The 21,516-nt window shown below is 33.8% G+C and overlaps 3 protein-coding genes across 4 annotated transcripts in view; all 3 read right to left on the reverse strand.

Annotated features, from left to right (window-relative positions):
* The window catches only part of ilk (integrin-linked kinase), a 32,401-nt gene extending 28,230 nt beyond the window's left edge, over positions 1-4,171 (reverse strand). Inside the window, exon 1 of the mRNA XM_056466876.1 lies at positions 4,051-4,171. The gene's annotated coding sequence lies outside the window, so the exon portion shown is untranslated. The remainder of the gene's footprint in view (positions 1-4,050) is intronic.
* A 2,816-nt stretch (positions 4,172-6,987) lies between these two features.
* timm10b (translocase of inner mitochondrial membrane 10 homolog B (yeast)) lies at positions 6,988-12,250 on the reverse strand. The gene is made up of 3 exons (XM_056466928.1): positions 12,084-12,250; positions 11,876-11,971; positions 6,988-7,673 (listed from the first exon to the last, which is right to left on the reverse strand). The coding sequence occupies exons 1-3, from the start codon at positions 12,108-12,110 to the stop codon at positions 7,203-7,205; spliced, it is 594 nt and encodes a 197-aa protein (XP_056322903.1). The 5' UTR covers positions 12,111-12,250; the 3' UTR covers positions 6,988-7,202.
* Positions 12,251-12,627: 377 nt separating this feature from the next.
* Positions 12,628-20,358, reverse strand: LOC130236505 (uncharacterized). Of its 2 annotated transcripts, none has more exons than XM_056467229.1 (6): positions 20,223-20,358; positions 18,576-18,695; positions 18,027-18,090; positions 17,850-17,917; positions 17,686-17,759; positions 12,628-13,287 (listed from the first exon to the last, which is right to left on the reverse strand). In XM_056467229.1, exons 1-6 carry the CDS (start codon positions 20,227-20,229, stop codon positions 12,874-12,876), a joined length of 747 nt encoding a protein of 248 aa, XP_056323204.1. In that variant the 5' UTR covers positions 20,230-20,358; the 3' UTR covers positions 12,628-12,873. The 2 variants fall into 2 exon arrangements, with proteins under 2 accessions (XP_056323204.1, XP_056323203.1); XM_056467228.1 differs by having other exon boundaries at positions 17,850-17,920.
* Positions 20,359-21,516: the final 1,158 nt, after the last annotated feature.

Raw genomic sequence — 21,516 nt, forward strand, 5'->3', positions numbered from 1 at the left:
ACATAAAACAATATATTTTTAGCTCTGCTAAATTAATTTTTAGTCACACATACTGTTTTACATAAGCCTCTCCACCACTTTATTGCCAGTCTCACACTTTTACCATGCCAAAATATTTTGGGCCATGTTCACATTGCTTAGCGAACAATTGACTGTCCGAAACTTCAGAATCTTTCATTTAAACATACTATTATTTGGTAATATGGGACACACATTTTTTCCCAAATACTTGCATTTTCTGTCATTGATCTATGCTCGTTAAAATATCTTCCTGTATGAAACAGAAGACAAGTTGCACACGTTTATAAAAACACAGTGATGAATAAACGACATAACTCTATTTTTTGGATAAGCTATTCTATTCTTTTATTTCACCACATAGAGTTAAGCAACGGGTTCATTAAATGCTGATCTGTGATAAATGCCCATGTAATCATGCAGGTTTTGGCCTGTTATAGCACACATATCACTCCCTCACCGAATCCCAAACAAGCCTCTGCCAAAGAATGTGTTTCTTTAATACTCTGACATCACTCCTCCAACACATACTTCACCTAATAGACTTGCTCTAGACATTTCTTTGTTTGTTCAATTAGAAAATAAAATTATGGTCATGTTTCATTTTTTAAAAAAAGCAATTGACTGAAATAGATTTTAGAAACCTTTTGAGAACTATTAGGCACTTAAAGGGACAGCTCACCCCCTCAAAAAATTCCTCACTATTTACTTGTACTCAAGTGGTTTAGTTGAACATTAAATGTTTTTTTTTTTTAACTCTTTATGTTATTTTCATTGGAAAAAAAAACTTCATACAAACAGTACCGCCTAAATCCTTACAAGAAAGAGATGGACCATACATCAAAGTTCTCCTGGAAGTTCTCTATCACAGTGAATTTAGCTTACTACAAAAAGGAACTCAAAACCCTTCCTCCAATCCCACCCATCTTTGATCAAAATGTTTGTGGAAGGTTCATAAAAATAAAAGGCATATTATACATGAATCACATTTACAATCAGGGCTTGACATTAATACCCGCCAACCCACCAAATGCGGGTAGATTTCAGCTGTGGCGGGTCAGAGAGACGCTCCCACTTTGGCTGGCTGAAAATCATTTTTAGGTGTCCAATTCTGGTTAGTCACTAAAGTTTAGAATTATAATTTATGATTGTTTGTCAATATGCATGCAAATGTGATCTCAGAATCGAGAAGCAGCACAACTAACTGACCTCTGGGTGGGGATCTGTCTCCCTCACTTTTAGAGACAGACCATTTAGAAACAGGTGATTAATAATTATATGAATGTATGATCTCATACAGCCGTCCCCCACCACTTTTTAAATGTCCGATACGCCCCTGACCGTTCCTAAGGTATGTGTAAGATTTTTTATTTACATTTTTTTTTGTTTTTAGGACAACAGTATATCTAGCAGAAACAAATATCCAAATATGCCGTTTTAAAATGTAAAGAAATCTGTGTTTCTGAAACTAATGAGGACAGTCAATGATTCATTTGAATTATTTAGCCTGACATGTTTACTGCTTCCAAAATATCATAAATCATTCAAAAAATGAAATATATTGTTTTCAAAGGGGAAAAAAGGTTTATTATTTTTTTTTTTTTTTACCCAGACATTTAAAAAGAATATATTTTAGAGCAGTGAGCACAATACCGTGATATTTTTATTCAAGGTTATCATACTGTCAGAATCTTATACCAGCCCATGCATAATGTCAAGCCCTGGTTACAATCATAATATGGAACTGGCTGGGACAAAAAATTTAAAATTGAAGCAAGGTGTATATGGACAATGAAACCAAGAGATATTATAAAATAATTATGAGATGATTATAAAATAATGAAATAAAATTAATTAATTAACATACAATAGTCTTGTAAAAGACTATCAGTCAGTCTTTCTGCAAAAATAACATGAATGGTTCCTAAATCTTGTTTGAAATGGACAATTTGTCACTTAGTGTGAATCTCAGATCTTCTAAGTGTAACATATTTCCAAGTTCTCTAGCCCTCATTTCAAAGGTGGGGACTGCATCAGCTTTCCACATTTGTTAAATGAGTTTTTTTGCAATACACATACAAAATAGAATTGCTTTTGTTTGGTTTCTACTGCAAGAACTGTTCTCTGCTCCTAAAAGTCCAATATTAGGATCATGTTTCTAAATTCACTGAATACATTTTTAAAAAATGTGGGAAAAAAAGGGATTTTGAAGAATGCTGGAAAAAAAGCAGCTACATTGATTTTAGAAACAAAAAAATACTATAGAAGTCAATGTTTTTTTCCAACCTTCATCAGAATACCTTGTTTTATGTTCAACAGAAGAAAGACACTCAAACAGGTTTGAAACAAGTGAAGGATGAGTAAATGATGACATTTAATTTAATTGACACAAAAAATATAGCTTAAAGGGGCTAATAATACTGATTTCAACTGTATGTTGCAGATGGTGATAAATTGGAATAAAGGAGCGATTTCGTACAAAAAAAAAAAAAAAAAACCTACACTTAGAAAGAACAAAAGTGTTCAATTGGAGAAAATGACAGAGTAATTAAATAACAGAAACAAATCGCATAGGTACTGATTCAGTTTGGTAAACAACTTAGTTCAGACTTCTACAAAGATGAGAAGGATTACACCCAGACAGATCCATATTGAGAAAAACGATAAGTAGACGTCAGGTAACTGTTGTTTAGACCAGTGTTTCTCAACCCTGTTCCTGGAGGCACACCAACAGAACATATTTTGGATGTCTCCCCTATCTCACCCATTCACTTCAAATTTTGGAGTCTCTTCTAATGTTCTGGTGAGTAGATTCAGGTGTGTTTGATTAGGGAGAGCTTGAAAATGTGTACTGTTGGTGTGCCTTCAGGAACAGGGTTGGGAAACACTGGTTTAGACAGACAACCAGATAAAATGAATACTGGATGGAATGAAAAAGAAAATAAACAAAACGTGAAACAGACAGGTATGCAAGTAAGTTTAAAGAACAGTCAGACAGGTCTCCTCAGACAGAAAGACAAGTGGTCAAAGAGAATTGGAACAAAATGATTTATATATTACAAACAGGAAGATAGATAAGAACGTGTTAAACAGACAGACCGGTGTGGGTTCAGTGAGATATATATATTTGTTAGTTGGACAGCTTCAAATAGAGTGATATTTGTTTAAGACAGTAAGCCAGGCAAATCAAGAGATAGTGACAGACAGAATAATAGATGGATATATCTGTCCATATAGATAGACAGACAGACAGACAGACAGACAGAGTTCAAAGATACTAGAATTTGTTCAATACATAGAGTAAGACTGGCAAAAGAAGAGATATACAGACAGACAGGGAGGGAGAAAGATAGCGTTCAATTAGTATTTGAAAAAGATAAAGACAGGCAAATGAAGAGATACAGACAGACAGATAGAAGCTATTATTATTTGTTAAAGACTTAGAGGGCAACAGACAGACAGACATGTATACGTTCAAAGAGATATGCAACTTATGTTAAAGACAGAGATTAAGACAAGGCAATGAATACAGGGAGACAGACAAATATACAGACAGACAGACAGACAGACAGACAGACAGACAGACAGACAGACAGACAGACAGACAGATAGATAGATAGATAGATAGATAGATAGATAGATAGATAGATAGATAGATAGTCAGACAGAGAGAGACAGACAGGCGGACGGACAGACAGGTACGTGTGTTCTCTCTCAAGCAGTGACATTAGCCACGGAGCTAACAGACAGTCCATTCAAAGAGTAACCAAAGACTCGTAACTGTGAGTGAATCAAAAGAAAAATACCACGATTTGAATGTTAACTTGCTTAATTCTGCATACTGAAATCATTTCCCCTTTCACGCTTTATTTATAGACATTCGGCAGCACTTTTGCACTGCAGTGGGCTACTGCGCTAATGCTGCTAGCAGTCATAAATACGCCCACAGTGCCTGAACTAAGTTACACAGGATCAACACAGGATTCATGCTTCCCTCTCTTACACTCAATCGATCATATTAATCATCGTTACCTGTTTATATGGCCGCTTTTAGGTGGAGTGGACCAACGGAGATGACTGGGACGGTCTGGACCGACAATCTTCCAGCGTCCACACCCTACTAGAGCCCGAGTCTGAGATCTCCTCCCCGCCGGCAGACACACACACTCATTCCGTGAAGATCAGCGTCACTGCAGCGCCCTCGGCTGGACAGCGAACGAAAACATGGCTTCGGGATATGTTTTTTACTTTGGTCAGAAATGTGCCTGTGTGGAGTTGGAAACATTCTTCCTTAATTTTTAACCATTTACCAAAGGCAGTATTCTGTAGGTGCATCGTTTCCATCAAGTTGGTGTTTAAGGGAAGACATTAAAACACATATAAAGGATTATAATTTTCAGCAGGATTTTTTTTAAACAAACAACAAAAAAAAAAACGTATAATAAAATAATATTTTGTTCAGATTTTAAAGTTGACTATACAGTAGTTTTTTAAATTTGTCTAATAAAAAAAATCTGTTTAATTTTCAAAAAATTAAAAAATTCACTAATAGAAAGAATGATCAATCGCATTTTTATTATCATTTAGATTATTAATAGCAGTATTCTTTTGCCACATTAAAGAAAAAGTTATATAACGCTATGGACATGACAATTTTTTTTTTGGAAAACATTAAAACATATGCCGGAATACTTGGCAGTTCATTCCACTGTGGCGACCACTGATTGATAAAGGGACCAAGCCAAAAAAAAAAATGAATGAATGAATAAACCATATGCCAGAATAGTTGGCGGTTCATTCCGCTGTAGTGACCCCTGATAAATAAAGGACTGAGCCACTGATCAGTATAGAATTCCATAAATTCCTTGGTGTTCACCTGGTGGAGATGCTCACCTGGTCCCTCAACGCCGGCTCCATAACAAAGAAGGTCAACAGCGTTTCTACTATCTGAGGAAGCCGAGTAAGGCACAATTTTCACCACACATCCTTACAACCTTCTACAGAGGAACCATCGAGAGCATCCTGAGCAGCTGCATCACTGCCTGGTTTGAGAACTGCACCGTATTGGATCGCAAGACACAACAGCAGATAGTGAGGACGGCTGAGAAACTCATTGGAGTCGATCTCCCCTCTGTGACGGACATTTACACCACATGCTGCATCTGAAAATCCACCAAAATTGTGGCTGACCACACACACCCCTCACACAAACTCTTCACTCTGCTGCAGTCTGGAAAGAGATACATAAGCATTCGGGCTCTCACATCCAGACTGCGCAACGGTTTCTTTTCACAAGCCATCAGACTTCTCAACATGCAGAAACTGGACTGATACACACACAACTGCTTTTTTTTTTTTTTTTTTACACCGCTCTGTACATGTTTACCTGTACAGAACTTAAACACTCACCGGCCACTTTATTAGGTACACCTGTCCAACTGCTTGTTAACACAAATTTCTAATCAGCCATTCACATGGCAGCAACTCAATGGATTTAGGCATGTAGACATGTTCAAGATGATCTGCTGCAGTTTAAACAGCATCAGAATGGGAAGGAAAGGTGATTTAAGTGACTTTGAACGTGGCATGGTTGTTGGTGCCAGACGGGCTTGTCTGAGTGTTTCAGAAACTGCTGATCTTTTGGGATTTTCAAACACATCTCTAGGGTTTACAGAGAATGGTCCGAAAAAGAAAAAATATCCAGTGAGCGGCAGTTCTGTGGGCACAAATGCCTTGTTGATGCCAGAGGTCAGAGGAGAATGGCCAGACTGGTTCGAGCTGATAGAAAGGCGCCTGTAACTCAAAGAACCACTTGTTACAACCGAGGTATGCAGAAGAGCATCTCTGAATACACCATACGTTGAACCTTGAGGCGGATGGGCTACAGCAGCAGAAGACCACACTGTGTGCCACTCCTGTCAGCTAAGAACAGAAAACTGAGGCTCCAATTCACACAGGCTCACCAAAATTGGACATTAGAAGATTGGAAAAACATTGCCTGGTCTGATGAGTCTCGATTTCGGCTGCAATCTACTGATGGTGGGGTAAGAATTTGGAATTTGGAACACAAAAGCATGGATCCATCCTGCCTTTTCTTGGCACACTTTTGGGCCCAGAACCAATTCAGCATACCAGCATCATGTCAACGACACATCCTACCTGAGGATTGTTATTGACCATCTCCATCCCTTTATGACCACAGTGTACCCATCTTCTGAAGGCTACTTCCAGAAGGATGACGCCCCATGTCATAAAGCGTGAATCATCTTAGACTGGTTTCTTGAACATGAAAATGAGTTCACTGCACTAAAATGGCCTCCACAGTCACCATATCTTAATCTGATAGAGCACCTTTGGGATGTGGTGGAAGGGGAGATTCGCATCATGGATGTGCAGCCGACAAATCTGCAGCAACTGCGTGATGCTATCATGTCAATATGGAGCAAAATCTTTGAGGAATATTTCCAGTATCTCGTAAAATCTCTGCCACGAAGAATTAAGGCAGTTCTAATGGCAAAATAGGGTTCAACCTGGTACTAGTAAAGTGTACCTAATAAAGTGGCCGGCGAGTGTATTTGATTAAATATTTGCACAATATCTAGAGTGTATTGGTCGGCGTTACTGTTACTTGTCTTATCCTGCGCTGTCTGTCCTGTCTTATTGCACTAAAGAATGCACAAACCACACTTTGCGCTCTTGTTATGTCATCAGTTTATGTTGTTTGATGTACCACCTTGGTCCTGGAGGAACATTCGTTTCGTTTCACTGTGTATTGCACTGTATATTGTTGAAATGACAATAAAGCCAACTTGAACCATAACTTGAGAATGTTCTCTATATAGATTAGTGGACTAAGCTGAAGGAAAATTAATGAATAAAAAAAAACAAAAATATATTTCATGGTGGCTTTATGTAACTAAATATAACACATACTGATTTAATAATAAATAAGATAAATAAGGCTCAATGTTTATCTTAGTTTCCACATGGAGCATTTTTATTAAAAGAAAGAGTTCACATGTTAGCCGGGCGGCAGTACATAATTATTCAATGTTGTAATAGAGGTATTTAAATATTCATGAAGCCCATTCCACCAAAAAAAGATCAGTCTTAAAAGGCTTCTGTGACTTTTTTAGGCTGTATTAAGACTGAATATGCAGCATAAACAACATTTCACCTCACCATCACGATCGAGTTTGTCCTGCGCCTCCTGCAGTCGGTGTTTCAGAAACTGATGTGTTCACAGGGGATGGTGTTACCAGTCCATCTAAAGACTGATTTGTAAAGGTTTTTCCGTCGTTTGTTATTGTATGCAAATTTGTTTCTCCAAAAGCTGAGCCATTTGTCACTGATGATGTCTTAATATCTGATGTATTATTAGTAGATGAGAGGATCTGGAAGCTCTCGGGTGCTGGAGAAGATGTATTTGGGATCTCCTGGATTGATGTGTTTGTGATGGCAGTAGAAGGGTTTTCTGATGCTGATGTTCCTGCTTTCGCTGCAGCTTCAGCTTCGGCTTTAGCCATTTCTGCAGCTTTGCTCTCCATCTCCTGCATGCGCTTCTGCACCATCGCAGGCATCAGCTGCACATACGTGCCCATTAAACGGTGATTGGTCCTTATTAATTTGCCTGCACAGCTGTCTACACAGCGCTCCTGGTAAAACAATGTAAACAAAAGAGGCAAATGGGAGTATATGTGAATATAATGGCAAAAGAAATCTGCACTCCTAAATCTGGGGTACGTGGATTACTCAGTTAGCTGGATTTGAATATTGACGATTTGACATTATCAAGGATGGTTTAGTTCTTCAAAAATTATCTGAAAGTTCTGCTAGCTCAAACCTGCTTGGGAGCAGGCTCATTTCATATAAACAGGATTAGATTGGGTCAGTTCAAGCAAAGATAATAGTGAAAGTATGTACTAAATGCTGATATTTTCTTACAGTAGTTATATACACTTGGGAAAATAGTAAATATTTTTTTATTCATAAAGTTATAAAAGGTGACACAGTGGCGCAGTAGGTAGTGCTGTCGCCTGTGTGGAGTTTGCATGTTCTCCCTGCATTCGCATGGGTTTCCTCCAGGTGCTTCGTTTTCCCCCACAGTCCAAAGACATGCGATAAAGGTGAATTGGGTAGGCTAAATTGTCAGTAGTGTATGCGTGTGTGAATAAGTGTGTATGTGTTTCCCAGTGATGGGTTGCAGCTAGAAGAGCATCCGCTATATAAAACTGGATAAGTTGGTGGTTCATTCCGCTGTGGCGACCCCAGATTAATAAATGGACTAAGCCGGAAAGAAAATGAATGGATAAAGTAAAAATATATATATTAATAAAACTTATGCAATCTGCACTCCGAAATAAAGTACAAAGACTGCCACCTGTTGGTTTAAACAGAAAATTTATTGATATTAACTTTTTAGATACAAATGCGCACAATATTCGACTTTAAAAAAATAAAGAAATAAATAAATGATAATAATTCATGCAGTCATGCACGTGTTTTGACCGCAAATATAGCAGTGATTTGATGCCTCAAAAAAGTTGCAGACACCTTTACCAATATCAAAATGCTTTTTTGATGCAAAATTAATTTATGCAGTTATTCCTTACATCGATTAAAAAAAACTTGAGTCTCTAAATGTAGAACGAAATACATTGATATGCACTGAAATACATGATGAATACTCTTGACAATGTAAAGCCTGCAGCTCACAACAAATGTGGAAAGTTATTGCGTGACGTATTTAACAAACCCTTTACTGCTAATTTTATGTAATTTTGCTCACACGGATAATTGCATATTAATCAGATGATGTCATTACGCTGCTGTGCCTCAGCCAATCATTGCATTGCTGATCATGATTTTGAGGATCGATAGATCTGTCCTTCACAACACACGCAGCGATCTCAGATCAATTTATCCAGACATTTTAATCTGATTCGCGAACTTGTTTGAAGAACCAAATTAGCCAGATTTAAGTTATTAAGATTAAAAGATCCAGGATCTGCCAAATCATCTGAGATCATTCAAGCGACGTACGAAGAACGGACCCCTGGTTCTCGAATCTGATTTGGCTGATAGCCGTCCGATTTAACCATAATAACAGCACTTGTACAGCCTCTTCAACCTTGTGTATTACTCCGCCCACATAGAATGACAGCAGATCAATAAACTCACTACAGTTTTACAAATATTGAAATAATTGTATGCATATAATATTGTAATTATATATTGTTGTATAAATGCAATGTCACACTTGTAGCAGTGCAATACGGCTGTATATCGTCACTGGTGGTATACACAACACACGCCTCGCACCAGTGCCGATTTACAGCCATACTACGAGTGTGATATTGCTCATATATATTTTTTAAAAACTTTCAAATGTTTGCATACGCAATTATCTTATGCATCATTTGATATATCAGTCTTTTATGTGGCTTTTATAAAAGTTATTAAAAAACTTTTTAAAAATGTGTCTGTGACCGTATTTAATTTTAAAATCTTGCTTCTTTTGTTTTGCAACAGATAATATTGGTATATTTCTGCCCTGTGATGCAGATGTGTGAAAAAAATAACAGAAAATTTGTTGGTTTGTAATTTTTGTTCATGAAGCTATTTAATTTTCTAATCTTTGATCTTTTGTTTTGCACCCATGTATGTTAGTATGTTCATAACTTGTGATGTAAATGCACACAAATTACAGAAATACATTTTAGATATCTCACATCTCAGGAAGTTGATTGAGGTAAAGTTGGATTTATACTGTGTTTGCACATTGAACAGTGACAACTTGTAACATGATCTCTATATTCTTTACTGTGCTACTTTCAATATTCTGTCTGAAATTGCATGCAAGTTTAACTTCAAAACAGCTTTAGCGCTATTTAACTGACTGTGAAGAATGTTGTACTTTGATAGTCATTTGCTGCTAATATGATTTCATTATCTCAAATGAGTAAATAATGCTTTTATGAAATTTATGAAAGTCCGAACGTGCTAAAATAAAGCCAATTTTTCCCAAAATAGGGAGTTAATAAACATCAGTCAATTATTATTTTATTGCTAACTTGATTTTCATACCAGTCCTTTTCATTTCAAATGTTTCTTCTTTTGCTCTGTGCCTGATTATAATGGTATACATGAAAAAAATTATAAATAACTTAGTTGCATACATAGGTAAATTTCATTTATGAAATCATATGCAACGACAACAATGGTCTTATGTTCTACATTTATGTATTTGGCAATAGCCAAAAACACATGGTATGAGTTAGGGCTGGCCGATTAATTGAAAAGTAATCGAAATTGACATTCAGAACTTATAATAGATCTAATTAATTAATTCCCTAACATGTGTGGAGTCAAGGGTTTGCAGTCACATCTAATCTCTGGTCAAGTAGGACGATGGACCTAGACTTAAGCCTTACTTTGCACTGCAGTGACGATGATTAGAAGCTGTGCCAGAGATGTCTTGAGACTAGGCATGGGCCAGTGTATGAGTCTGACGGTATGATAACCTTGGATAAAATATCATGGTTTCACGGTATCACTGTATAAAATATATATCACTGCTCTAAAATATATTAATTTTAAATGTCTGGGTAAAAAACTAAAACTTTTTTCCCCTTTGAAACCCTTTGATTTTATCTTTTTGAAGATTTATAATATTTTGGAGCAGTAAACATGTCAGGCTAAATAATTCAAATGAATCACAGACTTCTGCTGTCTTCATTTGTTTCAAAAACACAGATTTCTTTACAATTTATAACGGCATCTTTGGATATTTTTTCTGCTGGAGATACTGTTGTCCTAAAAAACAAAAAATAAATAAATAAATAAATAAAAAATCTTACACATAATCTAGGTAGGAATGGTACTACAGAAAATTTTGCCGGTTTTAAAAACTTGACTTTTACCTTGAAAATGGTTATCATCCCATGCCTACTTGAGACAGCGTGTTTTCCATTACGTTAAAATAATTATTTACACTAAAATATTTGTTTACAGAAGATGCAAGAAATGCAGTTTAAAATATTAGTTACAGGATATACAAGAGTTATTTTATTTAAAGAGATACTGCTTATTTTCTACTTTTAATATGATAAACACTGAAAACAATAAAACATTTTTCTAAAAGTGCAAGTTATTTATTTTCACTTTTTTATAAGAAAAGTTTGTTTTAAGCAATGCCTGATTTAATTTCAGTTGTTCAACATTGATTTTCAATAAATAATCATAGACAGTAAATGGTGTTTCCTTTAGTTAATTTAAAATCAAGTAATGCACCCTTCATTCAGAAATCTCTCACTTGTAATATATGAGCATATTTACTGTGCAAAATTCACTGTGTCAGTGAAGTAAACTATAAGGGCAAAAACATTAAATAAATAAATAAAATAATCGTTAATTAATCGCAATCGAGTTAAAATGTTCAATTAATCGAGACTTTGATTTGAGGCCAAATCGCCCTTGCCTAGTCGAAATGATAAAAAAAAGGACAAAATAATTAGAATATTGTGTAAAGATTATCCATAGTAAAGATGTTCCATCAGGATATTTTGTAAAATTCCGACTGTGAATATATCAAAACTTAATTTCTGATTAGTAATATGCATTGCTAAAGACTTAATCTGGACAGCTTTACAAGTATTTTCTCCCTCTATTTAGATTTATTTGAACCCTCAGATTCTAGATTTCACATAGTTGTTTCTCGGCCAAATATGTTCAAATCCCAACAAACCATACATCAACTAGAAGCCTATTTTTTCAGCTTTTAAATTAAGCATAACTCACAATTAAAAAGGCACTTATGTCTGGTTTTGTCGTGCAGGATCGCATATATAAGCCTCACCTCATCCATTGTCAGATTTCTGTAGTTGAAATTGCTTGAGCACCGATCGAAGCAGATTTCCGTCATGCGATTATAAACGAGAAGGAAGTCTCGTAACTACATAAAAGAGCACAATATTAAAAACATATATATTTTTAAATACATATAAAATATTTGTCACATTCACGGATAATCTAAAAGATATGGACGCGTTGGATATCATACTTACATTACGCAGTTGTCCCTGGGGGTCCATTATTATACTGCTAGCAATATATATGTATATAGAGAAACGTCTAAATAAGTCTAAATATATTACAAAACCCACGAAAATAAGAATCGATGTCTAAGAGCTACAGCATGACTTTCAGCAGCGCGCGGCCATGTTCACAATCACGTGACTACAAGAGTAAATACGTCACAGGATTTGTCGCGGCGGAAGTTTGCAAAAATCGCTTATCAAGCTTACTGTAGTTTTTTCTGTTGCATTTATTTCTGTCTTCTATGTATTTACGTAAAACAGACACAATGAAGACTTAGTTTTATTTTTTATTAAGACCTTTTCGTTTAAAAGAGCGTCTAACAGATGATATAAATACATACCCCTACACCTTTAGAAAATATTAGGTACATTTTTGCACCTTCAAAGCTTTCAATGAAAAAAAGACAGATAAAAGAGTCACCAAGACCTTTAATATCAAAACAAAACAACAAAAATACATTACAAATGATGACTATTAAAGCTTACAAGTTTTTTATTTGTCATCCTAAATATCATTTAAAAATAGCAATAAACTAGCAGATAAATATATTTTAACATATTATTTTTAGTATGTACAACAACATACATGGAAACTTAAAATGGTCTCCTCTCAGCACAGGAATCATAGTAAGCTATGTGGTGACCTGTACTTTAGCACTTAGCTTAAAATATTTTAAGCTATAGATGTTGACATCTCACCCCACAATATCCTGTGTTTCTACTTTTAAGATGCTAAATGTGTTTTTTTTTTTTTTTTTTAGCTCTCAAGCTGTAAACTGTCCTGTTCTAAACTTTGTCTTGATCTACCAAGAGAGTGATCAAAGCCTTCGTGCAAAATTCTCTGCAACTCAAACTCTCTCTCTGCATCTTCATCTCTTTCTCTTTCCATTTCCTTCTCTCGTTCTCTTTCTCTCTCCCTTTCTTCGGCCTCCAGGGCTACTTGATGGCTGTTGAGGTAGATGCTGTGACGGGACACCATGAGGCTGCTGGTCCGGGATGGGAGGGCGCTATCATCCTCAGGATGCTGGTCCAGGCAGTTCTGCTGGGATGAGGGTTGAGGATGCGTCTGGGCTTGGTGAGTCTGAGCCTGTTTTTGGTATTTTCGCTTCTTCCTGCGCTTTTTATTGGCTGTCAGATCTAGAGAGGCATAAGATACGTCCCCCTGCTGGACCTGGGAGAAAATCACAATGATGGAAATTAATTTATTAAAAAATGAAAGAGAAAAGCATCAACTGGAAGACTAAGATTAACCTTGACATAATGTTTTCCTCCATAATATCTAATGTTTAGCTGGTTACAAAGAAAACTAAGCTGTATTTTTATCATGTAACACATTCAGTGCTTATAGGAAAAAGAAAAAAAAAATTCAGTTTGACCTTTAGGTTAAATTGCAACATAGCAAAGGTCACAAAAAGAAGTTGTGCAATGCTGTTAACATGAGATTCTCTGAGACTCAGAATGTAAACATGCATCCTGATATCTAGCATCTTGACATTTAATGTTGAAATAGTCTAAAACCGATGCCAAATTATGGCGTGAAACAGAAGTTGCGATTGTCTTTCTTTTCAGTTGTGTTTATATTTGAGAGAATGTAGGTCGCTATTTGATTTTGTCAAATGATATTTGCTTTTAAGGTCGAAATAGTCTAAAACCGATGCCAAATAATGGCGTGAAACAGAAGCTGCAGCTGTCTTTCTTCTTAGTTGTCTTTATATCTGAGAAAAATAGGCTGGGACTTCAGTTAGAGTTGATTTCAGTAAAAAATGACAAATTTTGGCATTAAATTAAATCTGTAATCCTCCTTTCTTATGATGTGAAACAACTTAAGTATAAGAAAAAATGTACAGCATGATTGTTTTTATTTATTTTGGCAAGAGACAAAGCTGACATACTTTTCTACTTGATTGAGCTTTATATCAGAATAAAATAAATAAATAAAATGTAGAACAGAACTAATGATTTCATTGGGTATTGATCTAAATTTTGACATGTTATGTATTTATGTAGATTTTACTCTTGAAATACCAAATTTTAACACAAAACAGATCATCTTTTTATTCTTTATTGTGACAGGATTTGATTTTGTCCATTGAGAATTGATTTTAATGTTGAAATAGCCATACTTGCGTCATTTTAGTTGAGGATGGCATGACATAATCGTCTTTTGTTCAGTATTATCTATGCATATCTGAGTAAAATGGCTTGTCGAATGTGTAAAAATGTTGAGCGGGGCTTGGCTTTGTAAGTTGAGAACTGATTTTAATATAAAAATCGTTATTATAGATAGCATGTTAATAAATAACACAAAAAAAATTAAAACAAAGATTTTACATATATGTTATATACGTTATGTAATATTTACATAATACAGATTTTTGACATTTAATTTAGTTTTAAATTTTATTGTAGCATATATTGCCCCGTCTCTTAAATTGTTTATTATTGTTGCCATGTTTGTGAAGCATTTTGGTCAACATTAATGTTGTTTTAATGTGCTATATAAATAAAGTTGACCTTAAATAGATTTTCATAGATAACAATGTTAAGAAAACCTAAAACTCAAAGCCAAAGATTGAAAATGAAATTATGTTGTCTATAATGCCTATTCAATTCAAAATCTCAAACAAGAAATAATAAAATCAAGTTTGACAGGGCTTAATTTTGAACATTAGTGATCCCTTTTAATATTCAAATAGTCATAGATGTTAATAGATTTATGACTATTATGTAAAACTAGTTTAAAACTCGATAGCACATTTTGGCATGAACATAAAGTTAAAATCATATTTGTTTGTCCTATTGTAACACATATTAGAGTAAAGCAGCTTTTCAAATGTGAAAAAAATGTAAACCAGGCCTTGAATTCGCACTTTAGGAATGAAATTTAATGTTAAAATAGTATTTTTATGTTGAAATACTCTACAACTTATTACCAAATTTTGGAATGAAACAGAAGGGTATGTTTTCTCTCTCTATTGTGACATACAGTAGAAGTCAGAATTATTAGCCCCCCTGAATTATTAACCCCCCAAGTTCTGTTTAGCGGAGAGAAGATCTTTTGAAAATATTTCTAAACATAATAGTTTTAATAACTTATCTCTAATAACTGATTTATTTTATCTTTGCCATGATGACAGTAAATCTAATTTTACTAGATATTTTTCAAGACACTTCTATACAGCTTAAAGTGACTTTTAAAGGTTAAGTAGGTTAATTAGGCTAACTAGGCAGGATTGGGTAATTAGGCAAGTTATTGTATAACGAAGGTTTGTTCTGTAGACAGTCGAAAAAAAAAATTGCTGAAAGGGGCTAATAACATTAAAATGGTTCATAAAAAAATAAAAACTGCTTTTATTCTAGCTGAAATAAAACAAAAAAGACTTTCTGCAGAAGAAAAAATATTATCAGACATACTGTGAAAATTTCCTTGCTCTGTTAAACATCATTTGGGAAATATTTAAAAAGGAAAAAAAAAAGAAAAGGGGGGCTAACAATTCAGACTTTAACTGTATATCTAATTAAAAAAGCATCCCGAACAAGAAGAAATTGGATGGTACTTGATTATGTCCTTCAGGATATGATTTGATCATTATTTTCTGCATCTCTAATACTTCAAATAACAGGTTGCTGTATTGTAAATATTATTTGGTCATCGCGCCGATGCATGTCAATCAGAGATTTTAAGTAAAAATTAAAAGGACACATATTAAAAAATATAGATGTGCATGGACACTGTATATTCTACAATATTTCATTAAAGAATGAAAACGTGTCAATGTAGTTTTGATTTTAACTTCACAAGGCTCAGTATCTTGCAGAAGTATTTTCGCTGCTGCATATCAAGTGAATTATAAATGTGTAATGACAATGAAGCTTTTGACACACATTCTGCTGAAGAGTGGTCTGAGATCTCTGACCACAGACACGTTCATTAAAAAACCTTCTGCACCACACGTGTCTGTTTTCTATGAGATGTGTGGGCGTGCAGGCCGAAAATAGTTATCATGTGTACATTCTCACGCAGCCTTCTTCGTGAATGCTTTGATAACGATTAAGCTATTGAAATTATCATGCAACAAAAGTCAGTATTGTGTATTTGGTAGATAAAGGTCTGCTTTATAATTTGGGGTCAAGTTGCAATACAAATACCTGTAATAAGCAACACTTTTTACTTTTAAAAATGTATAAAATGTTTGTAACTGCATAAAACGAGAGAGTTAAATGACTGGTAAAAGTTTGGGATTGGTAAGATTTTAAAATAACTTTAAAAGAAGTCTATTTGTTTGCATTTTTAAGTAAAAAAACAATCTTGTGAAGGATTTAAAACAAAGTGAAAGATTAAAAATATTATAAATATATTAAATAATAAATTAAATATTAGAAATAATATTTCTAAACTAAAATGTATTCCTGTGATTCAAAGATGAAGTATAAGCATTAAAACTCATTTTTCCAGTGTCACATGATCCTTCAGAAATCCTATATAGTTGCTGCTTTGTTATGATAAATTATTATTGGGGTTGTTAATATTTTCACGAACATTTATTTGAGTTAAAATCTTTAATACATTACACAAATGTCTTTTCTGAAATGTGTTTTTGATTATTAAATGCATTTAAAACTCCATATCATCCAAAAAAAAAAAGATTAAAAGATAAAAACGAGCACATCTGTTTCTAACATTGATAACAATCAGGAATATTTCTTCAGCTGCAAATCAGCATATATAAATCAACAGAATCATTTCTGAAAACCCAAACAGAATCACATTTTGTAATATGCAATTCGTTACTGGTTAGTCATCTATTAAAGAACAATATCCAGCCAATCAACAATTAAACACAGAAACAAATAAATAAACAAACAAGTATGTACATGTGTATATAGTCTGTCTTTGCACAAGACAACAAAATCAAAAGTCTTAAGTCATGACTTAAATCAAACTTAAGTAATTCGTGTTCATTTTATTTAATTTAGATTTGGAATCAACAACGCTGAATAAATACGCTTTCCATTGATGAATGGTTTGTTAGGACAGGACAATATTTAACAGAGATTTATCTAATATCTGAGGATTAAAAAAATAAAACACTGAGAAAATCACCCTTAAAGATGCCTAGTGAAGTGCTTAACGAGGCACATTATTAATCAGAAATTGAGCTTTGATACATTTACATTTGGAAATGTACAAAATATCTTAATGTAACATGAACATTATATATTTTTTTAATGATTTTTGTCACAACAAAAATATTATTTGAACAATACAATGTATTTTTGTTTAATGCCAAAAATATGCGCATGCCACATGAGACTGTAAGAGGTTTATGGTGCAGGGTCACTATAATGAAAATAACGGTTTACATAATAAACCGTTTTTAATAAAAACAGTAATAAAACCTTTATGCTTCAAAATTTAACAGATAAACAGCTTTTTAAACTATATTTTCCAATGTTTACTGTAGGTCAGCTGCATGCTTTGTTTTTTAAATCCCGAAATCAAACATTATTTGCATCGAATGCCTTCAAATATCAGCAATTTCCAAAGCGATTTATTTAAAAAACATACCTTCAATCCATGCTTTACTGTGCTTGCCTGAGACATCTGTTCATAGCAGACATCCTCAGCCATTTCAAAAGCTCCTGCATTAAATACACAACACATTCCCCATTACCATAACAGCTGAATTATTAGCAGCACTCATTACTTTAAAACAACTGAGCGAAACCTACCTCCTCCGTCTAAACAGATATTGCCATAAATAGGATTTTCCTGTCTTTCCATTTCATCATCCTCAAACCTGCTTAACACAGAACCGAAAGCACATTTCCATCATTCAAAGGGCTGTGGCTGCGTGAAAAGGATCTGCGATCAATTCAAACATGTTTTTATTTCATTTAATGTGTCACCTGTAAGACTGAAGTGAATCTCGGCGTAAAGCCTCGTCTCCATAATCATACATGTTTTCATTTGCTGAATACGAAAGGAAGGAAACAGTTTAATGTTTACAAGTAACTGTCAACTCAACTTACTTTCTGAATATGTGACCTGCATGGACCACAAAACCAGTCTACTGTCGCATGAGTCTATTTATGGCAATAGCCAAAAATACATTTTATGGGTTGAAATGATACATTTTCCTTTGGTGCCAAAAAGTATTTGAATATTAAGTAAAAGATCATGCTTAATTCAGATATTTGGTCAATTTCCTTACTGCAAATGATTAAAAACTTAATCTTCTCAGAGTATTCTCAGCGATTTTCTCAGTATTTAGATTTTTTTTTAACCTTCAGATCTTCCAGTACCTTGGCCAAATATTTTCCTATCACAACTAACCATACATCAGTGCAAAAGCTTTTTGCGTATGTATTTCAATTTTATTTTATTAATTATGACCGGTTTTGCAGTCCAAGGTCACATCATTCTATACAATTCAGATCTACTGTATGAAAACATACCTGTGCATTTTCTTTCCTTTCTTCTTAATAAATAGAAAGCGACATTTAAACACAGAGATATCAGCAGCCCAATAGATAGCAGACCAACTGCCACATATGCAGCTGTACAGTCACATCGATCTAAAGAGAGTTAAAGGACAGTTCATTATTTGACAAATATTGTTCTGGCTACATCTTTTACATCTCATAATTTTTATTTGAAAACATTTATTTCTTTATTTCCACCATATTTTGCCTGTTGGTAATCAGATTAACATTTGGTCCAGTTTTTATTTGTATAGTTGTTTTTTTAAATTATTATTATTTTGGCAACACTTTAGGGTAACACTTTATAACACTGTCAATAAATGCTGGGTTCCACATAATTCTTTCATGTTGTCCCAACACAAATTGATTAAGATGACTTATTTGTTTTTACAATTTTAAGTGGATTCAACATAAAGCAACTTAAGAATAGTGTTGTTTCAGCTCATTGTAAGTTTGAACAGGCAGCAAAACAATTACTTAAAGTGAGTAAACCAATTGCCTTAAAAGCAACAAGTTGACTTTACTTAAAATAATGTAAGTAAACCCATTGTAACTTAAACCCATTGTGAACTGTTAGGTTGACTTAACTTAATTCTTAGCAATTATGTGATTTTACTCACTTTTTTTTAAATACAGTTAACTAATAGCTTTTTACAGTGCATTAAGCATTAGCAAATCCTAAATTTATCATTTGTTCTTAATCAATCTGCCATTCATTTCAATTAGGATATAACTAGAATATAATAATGTCCAGTTAAGGCTTAACAAGTGAAGAATTAACTATTTATTAAGCTAATGCTTAAATGATTCACACACTGTAAAAAATGCAGGGTTCCACACAATTCCTTCATGTTGTCCCACCACAAATCTAGTTTAATCGTTCTTACAAATTTAAGTTATTGGAACATAAAACAATTAAGTTGGCCCCCCCCCAAAAAAAAAATCCTTGAGAATTGTGTTGTTTTAACAAGTTTTAAATAAGTTTGAACAAGCAGCTAAAGTAATGTTTTAATAGTACTTATAATGTATGATCACATTTTAGATCTGTAATCCTACCCAAACACCTTAACTATTGTTAAACAGATAATTAGTAGTTTACTGAGCTAATAGTCATAGTTAGTGGTTTGTTAATAGTTTGAGTTGTAAAGTAAAATAAAGTGTGACCCTTATTATTAATTCCTGAAAATTTTCTATAAATAAATATCATAACATTTACATTAATTTGGTTTAGGCAGGACAGATCTCAAACTGTTTATAATTACACACACATATCCTTAAGAAAATCAAGAAGTTTCCTTCGATAAGTAAAAAGGATTTCATGAATCTACAGAAGAGATTTAACTATTATATTCCATATTATTTATACACTTCTCTAATCTGGATCAATTTGTATTAGTCAGAACTGTTTCATGACAAGTGTAATTTAACATATTGAAAAGAAGTCTTAAAATGTTAGCATTTCAAACTCTTCAAGTCAAACGAATACAGCGTTTTTATACAGTTTCAGTCTGCCATTATACAAGAACATCTACTGATGGAGAGCTTTAATTTAAAGATGACGCATTCAAAAGTAACATCGATTGTTTGCATACAGATGTGTTAAAGATTTGTTTATCTTACCTCCCATCCTGATTTAGGTGGGTCAAATCTCCAATAAAGTCCTGTCTGATAAAACCGTTCACTTGTACTCGAGCATGTTCAAGAACAAGTGCAGTATTCTTGCTGCTATTTTTATCGTCTTAAGATGTTTTCGGTTACAAACAGGAAATGTAGCGGCTACCTTATTCGTTGCAAACGTTCACATCACAAGTAAGGCAGGTTGTGTAGAGTCATCAACTGCTCACAGTAGTTAAATGTACATTTAAAGCACTTATTTGTCATATTTAGTCAGTCATTGTTTATTAAAAAGAAGTGACAATGAAAATGTTTAATATTTAAATATTGGAATTTGCTTTATTTTATATTTTAATATACATTTTAAACAAAAGAAATACACTAATCTATGTATTTTTTTGTTGAAATTTGCTAAATCTGTGGTTTATTTATTTATTTTTTTTTTTATGAAAGTTAAATAGGCCCACTCGTGTTTTAGTCATGCATTGATTTTTTTATATATGTGTAAGCAAAATCTTGCCATTATTTTTGAAAATAAGTTTTCAAACAGTAATAAAACCACATTATTTGAATAATTTCTCAGAATTTTATGTTTGGTCTTAAATATTTGATTATATCCTTGAAATTTAACAAAACTGTAATTGCACGGTATAGTTATTCTGATTTGTACATGCAATAAATCCCCCGTTTGCGTTTAGAAATGATATTATTGTATAGAAACTAATAAAAATAAGAGTTTTTATCATCTAAATGTTGTTCTAATATTAAAAACATAATACATTCAAGTCTATTTTTCGGATCTGAAATTTTACATACTGTTCTTTTAACTATTAACCATTATTTTTTCACACCCTACCCTCTATAATATGCGCAATATTACAAAATACAACAGTACATTGGAAGCATGGTTTTACAGTACAGGATACAGATCATATAAACGCTGAAATGATCAATCCTTTTTTCTGAATTTTCCATTTCCGACCACGACAGCGAGAGCAGGAAACGTCCTTCTGCGTGAACGTGTCGCATTTGTTGAAGCAAAGAACCACAATGCACAAAACTCTTTGTACTCTCACTCTCTCTCTCTCACACACACACTTTTGTTTTCTCTGTATTCAAACACACAAAACGTATCTATCAGACTGCACGACTTTACTCAATCACAAATGCATTTCATTTCTATATTCTGCTTCAATGGTAGCCTAAACCGCATATTGAATGGCCAAACTTTATGTTAATAGCATAAACTGAAGCAGAAATGCAGCTGAAGTTGTTTTATATAGTCAGCCACTGTCAGTTA

The sequence above is a fragment of the Danio aesculapii genome, chromosome 10 (assembly GCF_903798145.1).
Source record: "Danio aesculapii chromosome 10, fDanAes4.1, whole genome shotgun sequence".
In the NCBI taxonomy this organism is placed as follows: domain Eukaryota; kingdom Metazoa; phylum Chordata; class Actinopteri; order Cypriniformes; family Danionidae; genus Danio; species Danio aesculapii.

What these genes read in the sequence shown, in the direction of transcription:
- LOC130236505 (XM_056467228.1), bottom strand. An exon ending in GATTCACTTCAGTCTTACAG is followed by an intron (nt 17,921 to 18,026) that starts GTGACACATTAA and finishes TTCTGTGTTAAG; the next exon opens with CAGGTTTGAGGATGATGAAA. An exon ending in TATCTGTTTAGACGGAGGAG is followed by an intron (nt 17,760 to 17,849) that starts GTAGGTTTCGCT and finishes TATTTAATGCAG; the next exon opens with GAGCTTTTGAAATGGCTGAG.
- timm10b (XM_056466928.1), bottom strand. Translation starts at nt 12,110, where the DNA reads ATGGACCCCCAGGGACAACTGCGTAAT. An exon ending in CCCAGGGACAACTGCGTAAT is followed by an intron (nt 11,972 to 12,083) that starts GTAAGTATGATA and finishes TCTTTTATGTAG; the next exon opens with TTACGAGACTTCCTTCTCGT. An exon ending in GAAATCTGACAATGGATGAG is followed by an intron (nt 7,674 to 11,875) that starts GTGAGGCTTATA and finishes TTGTTTTACCAG; the next exon opens with GAGCGCTGTGTAGACAGCTG.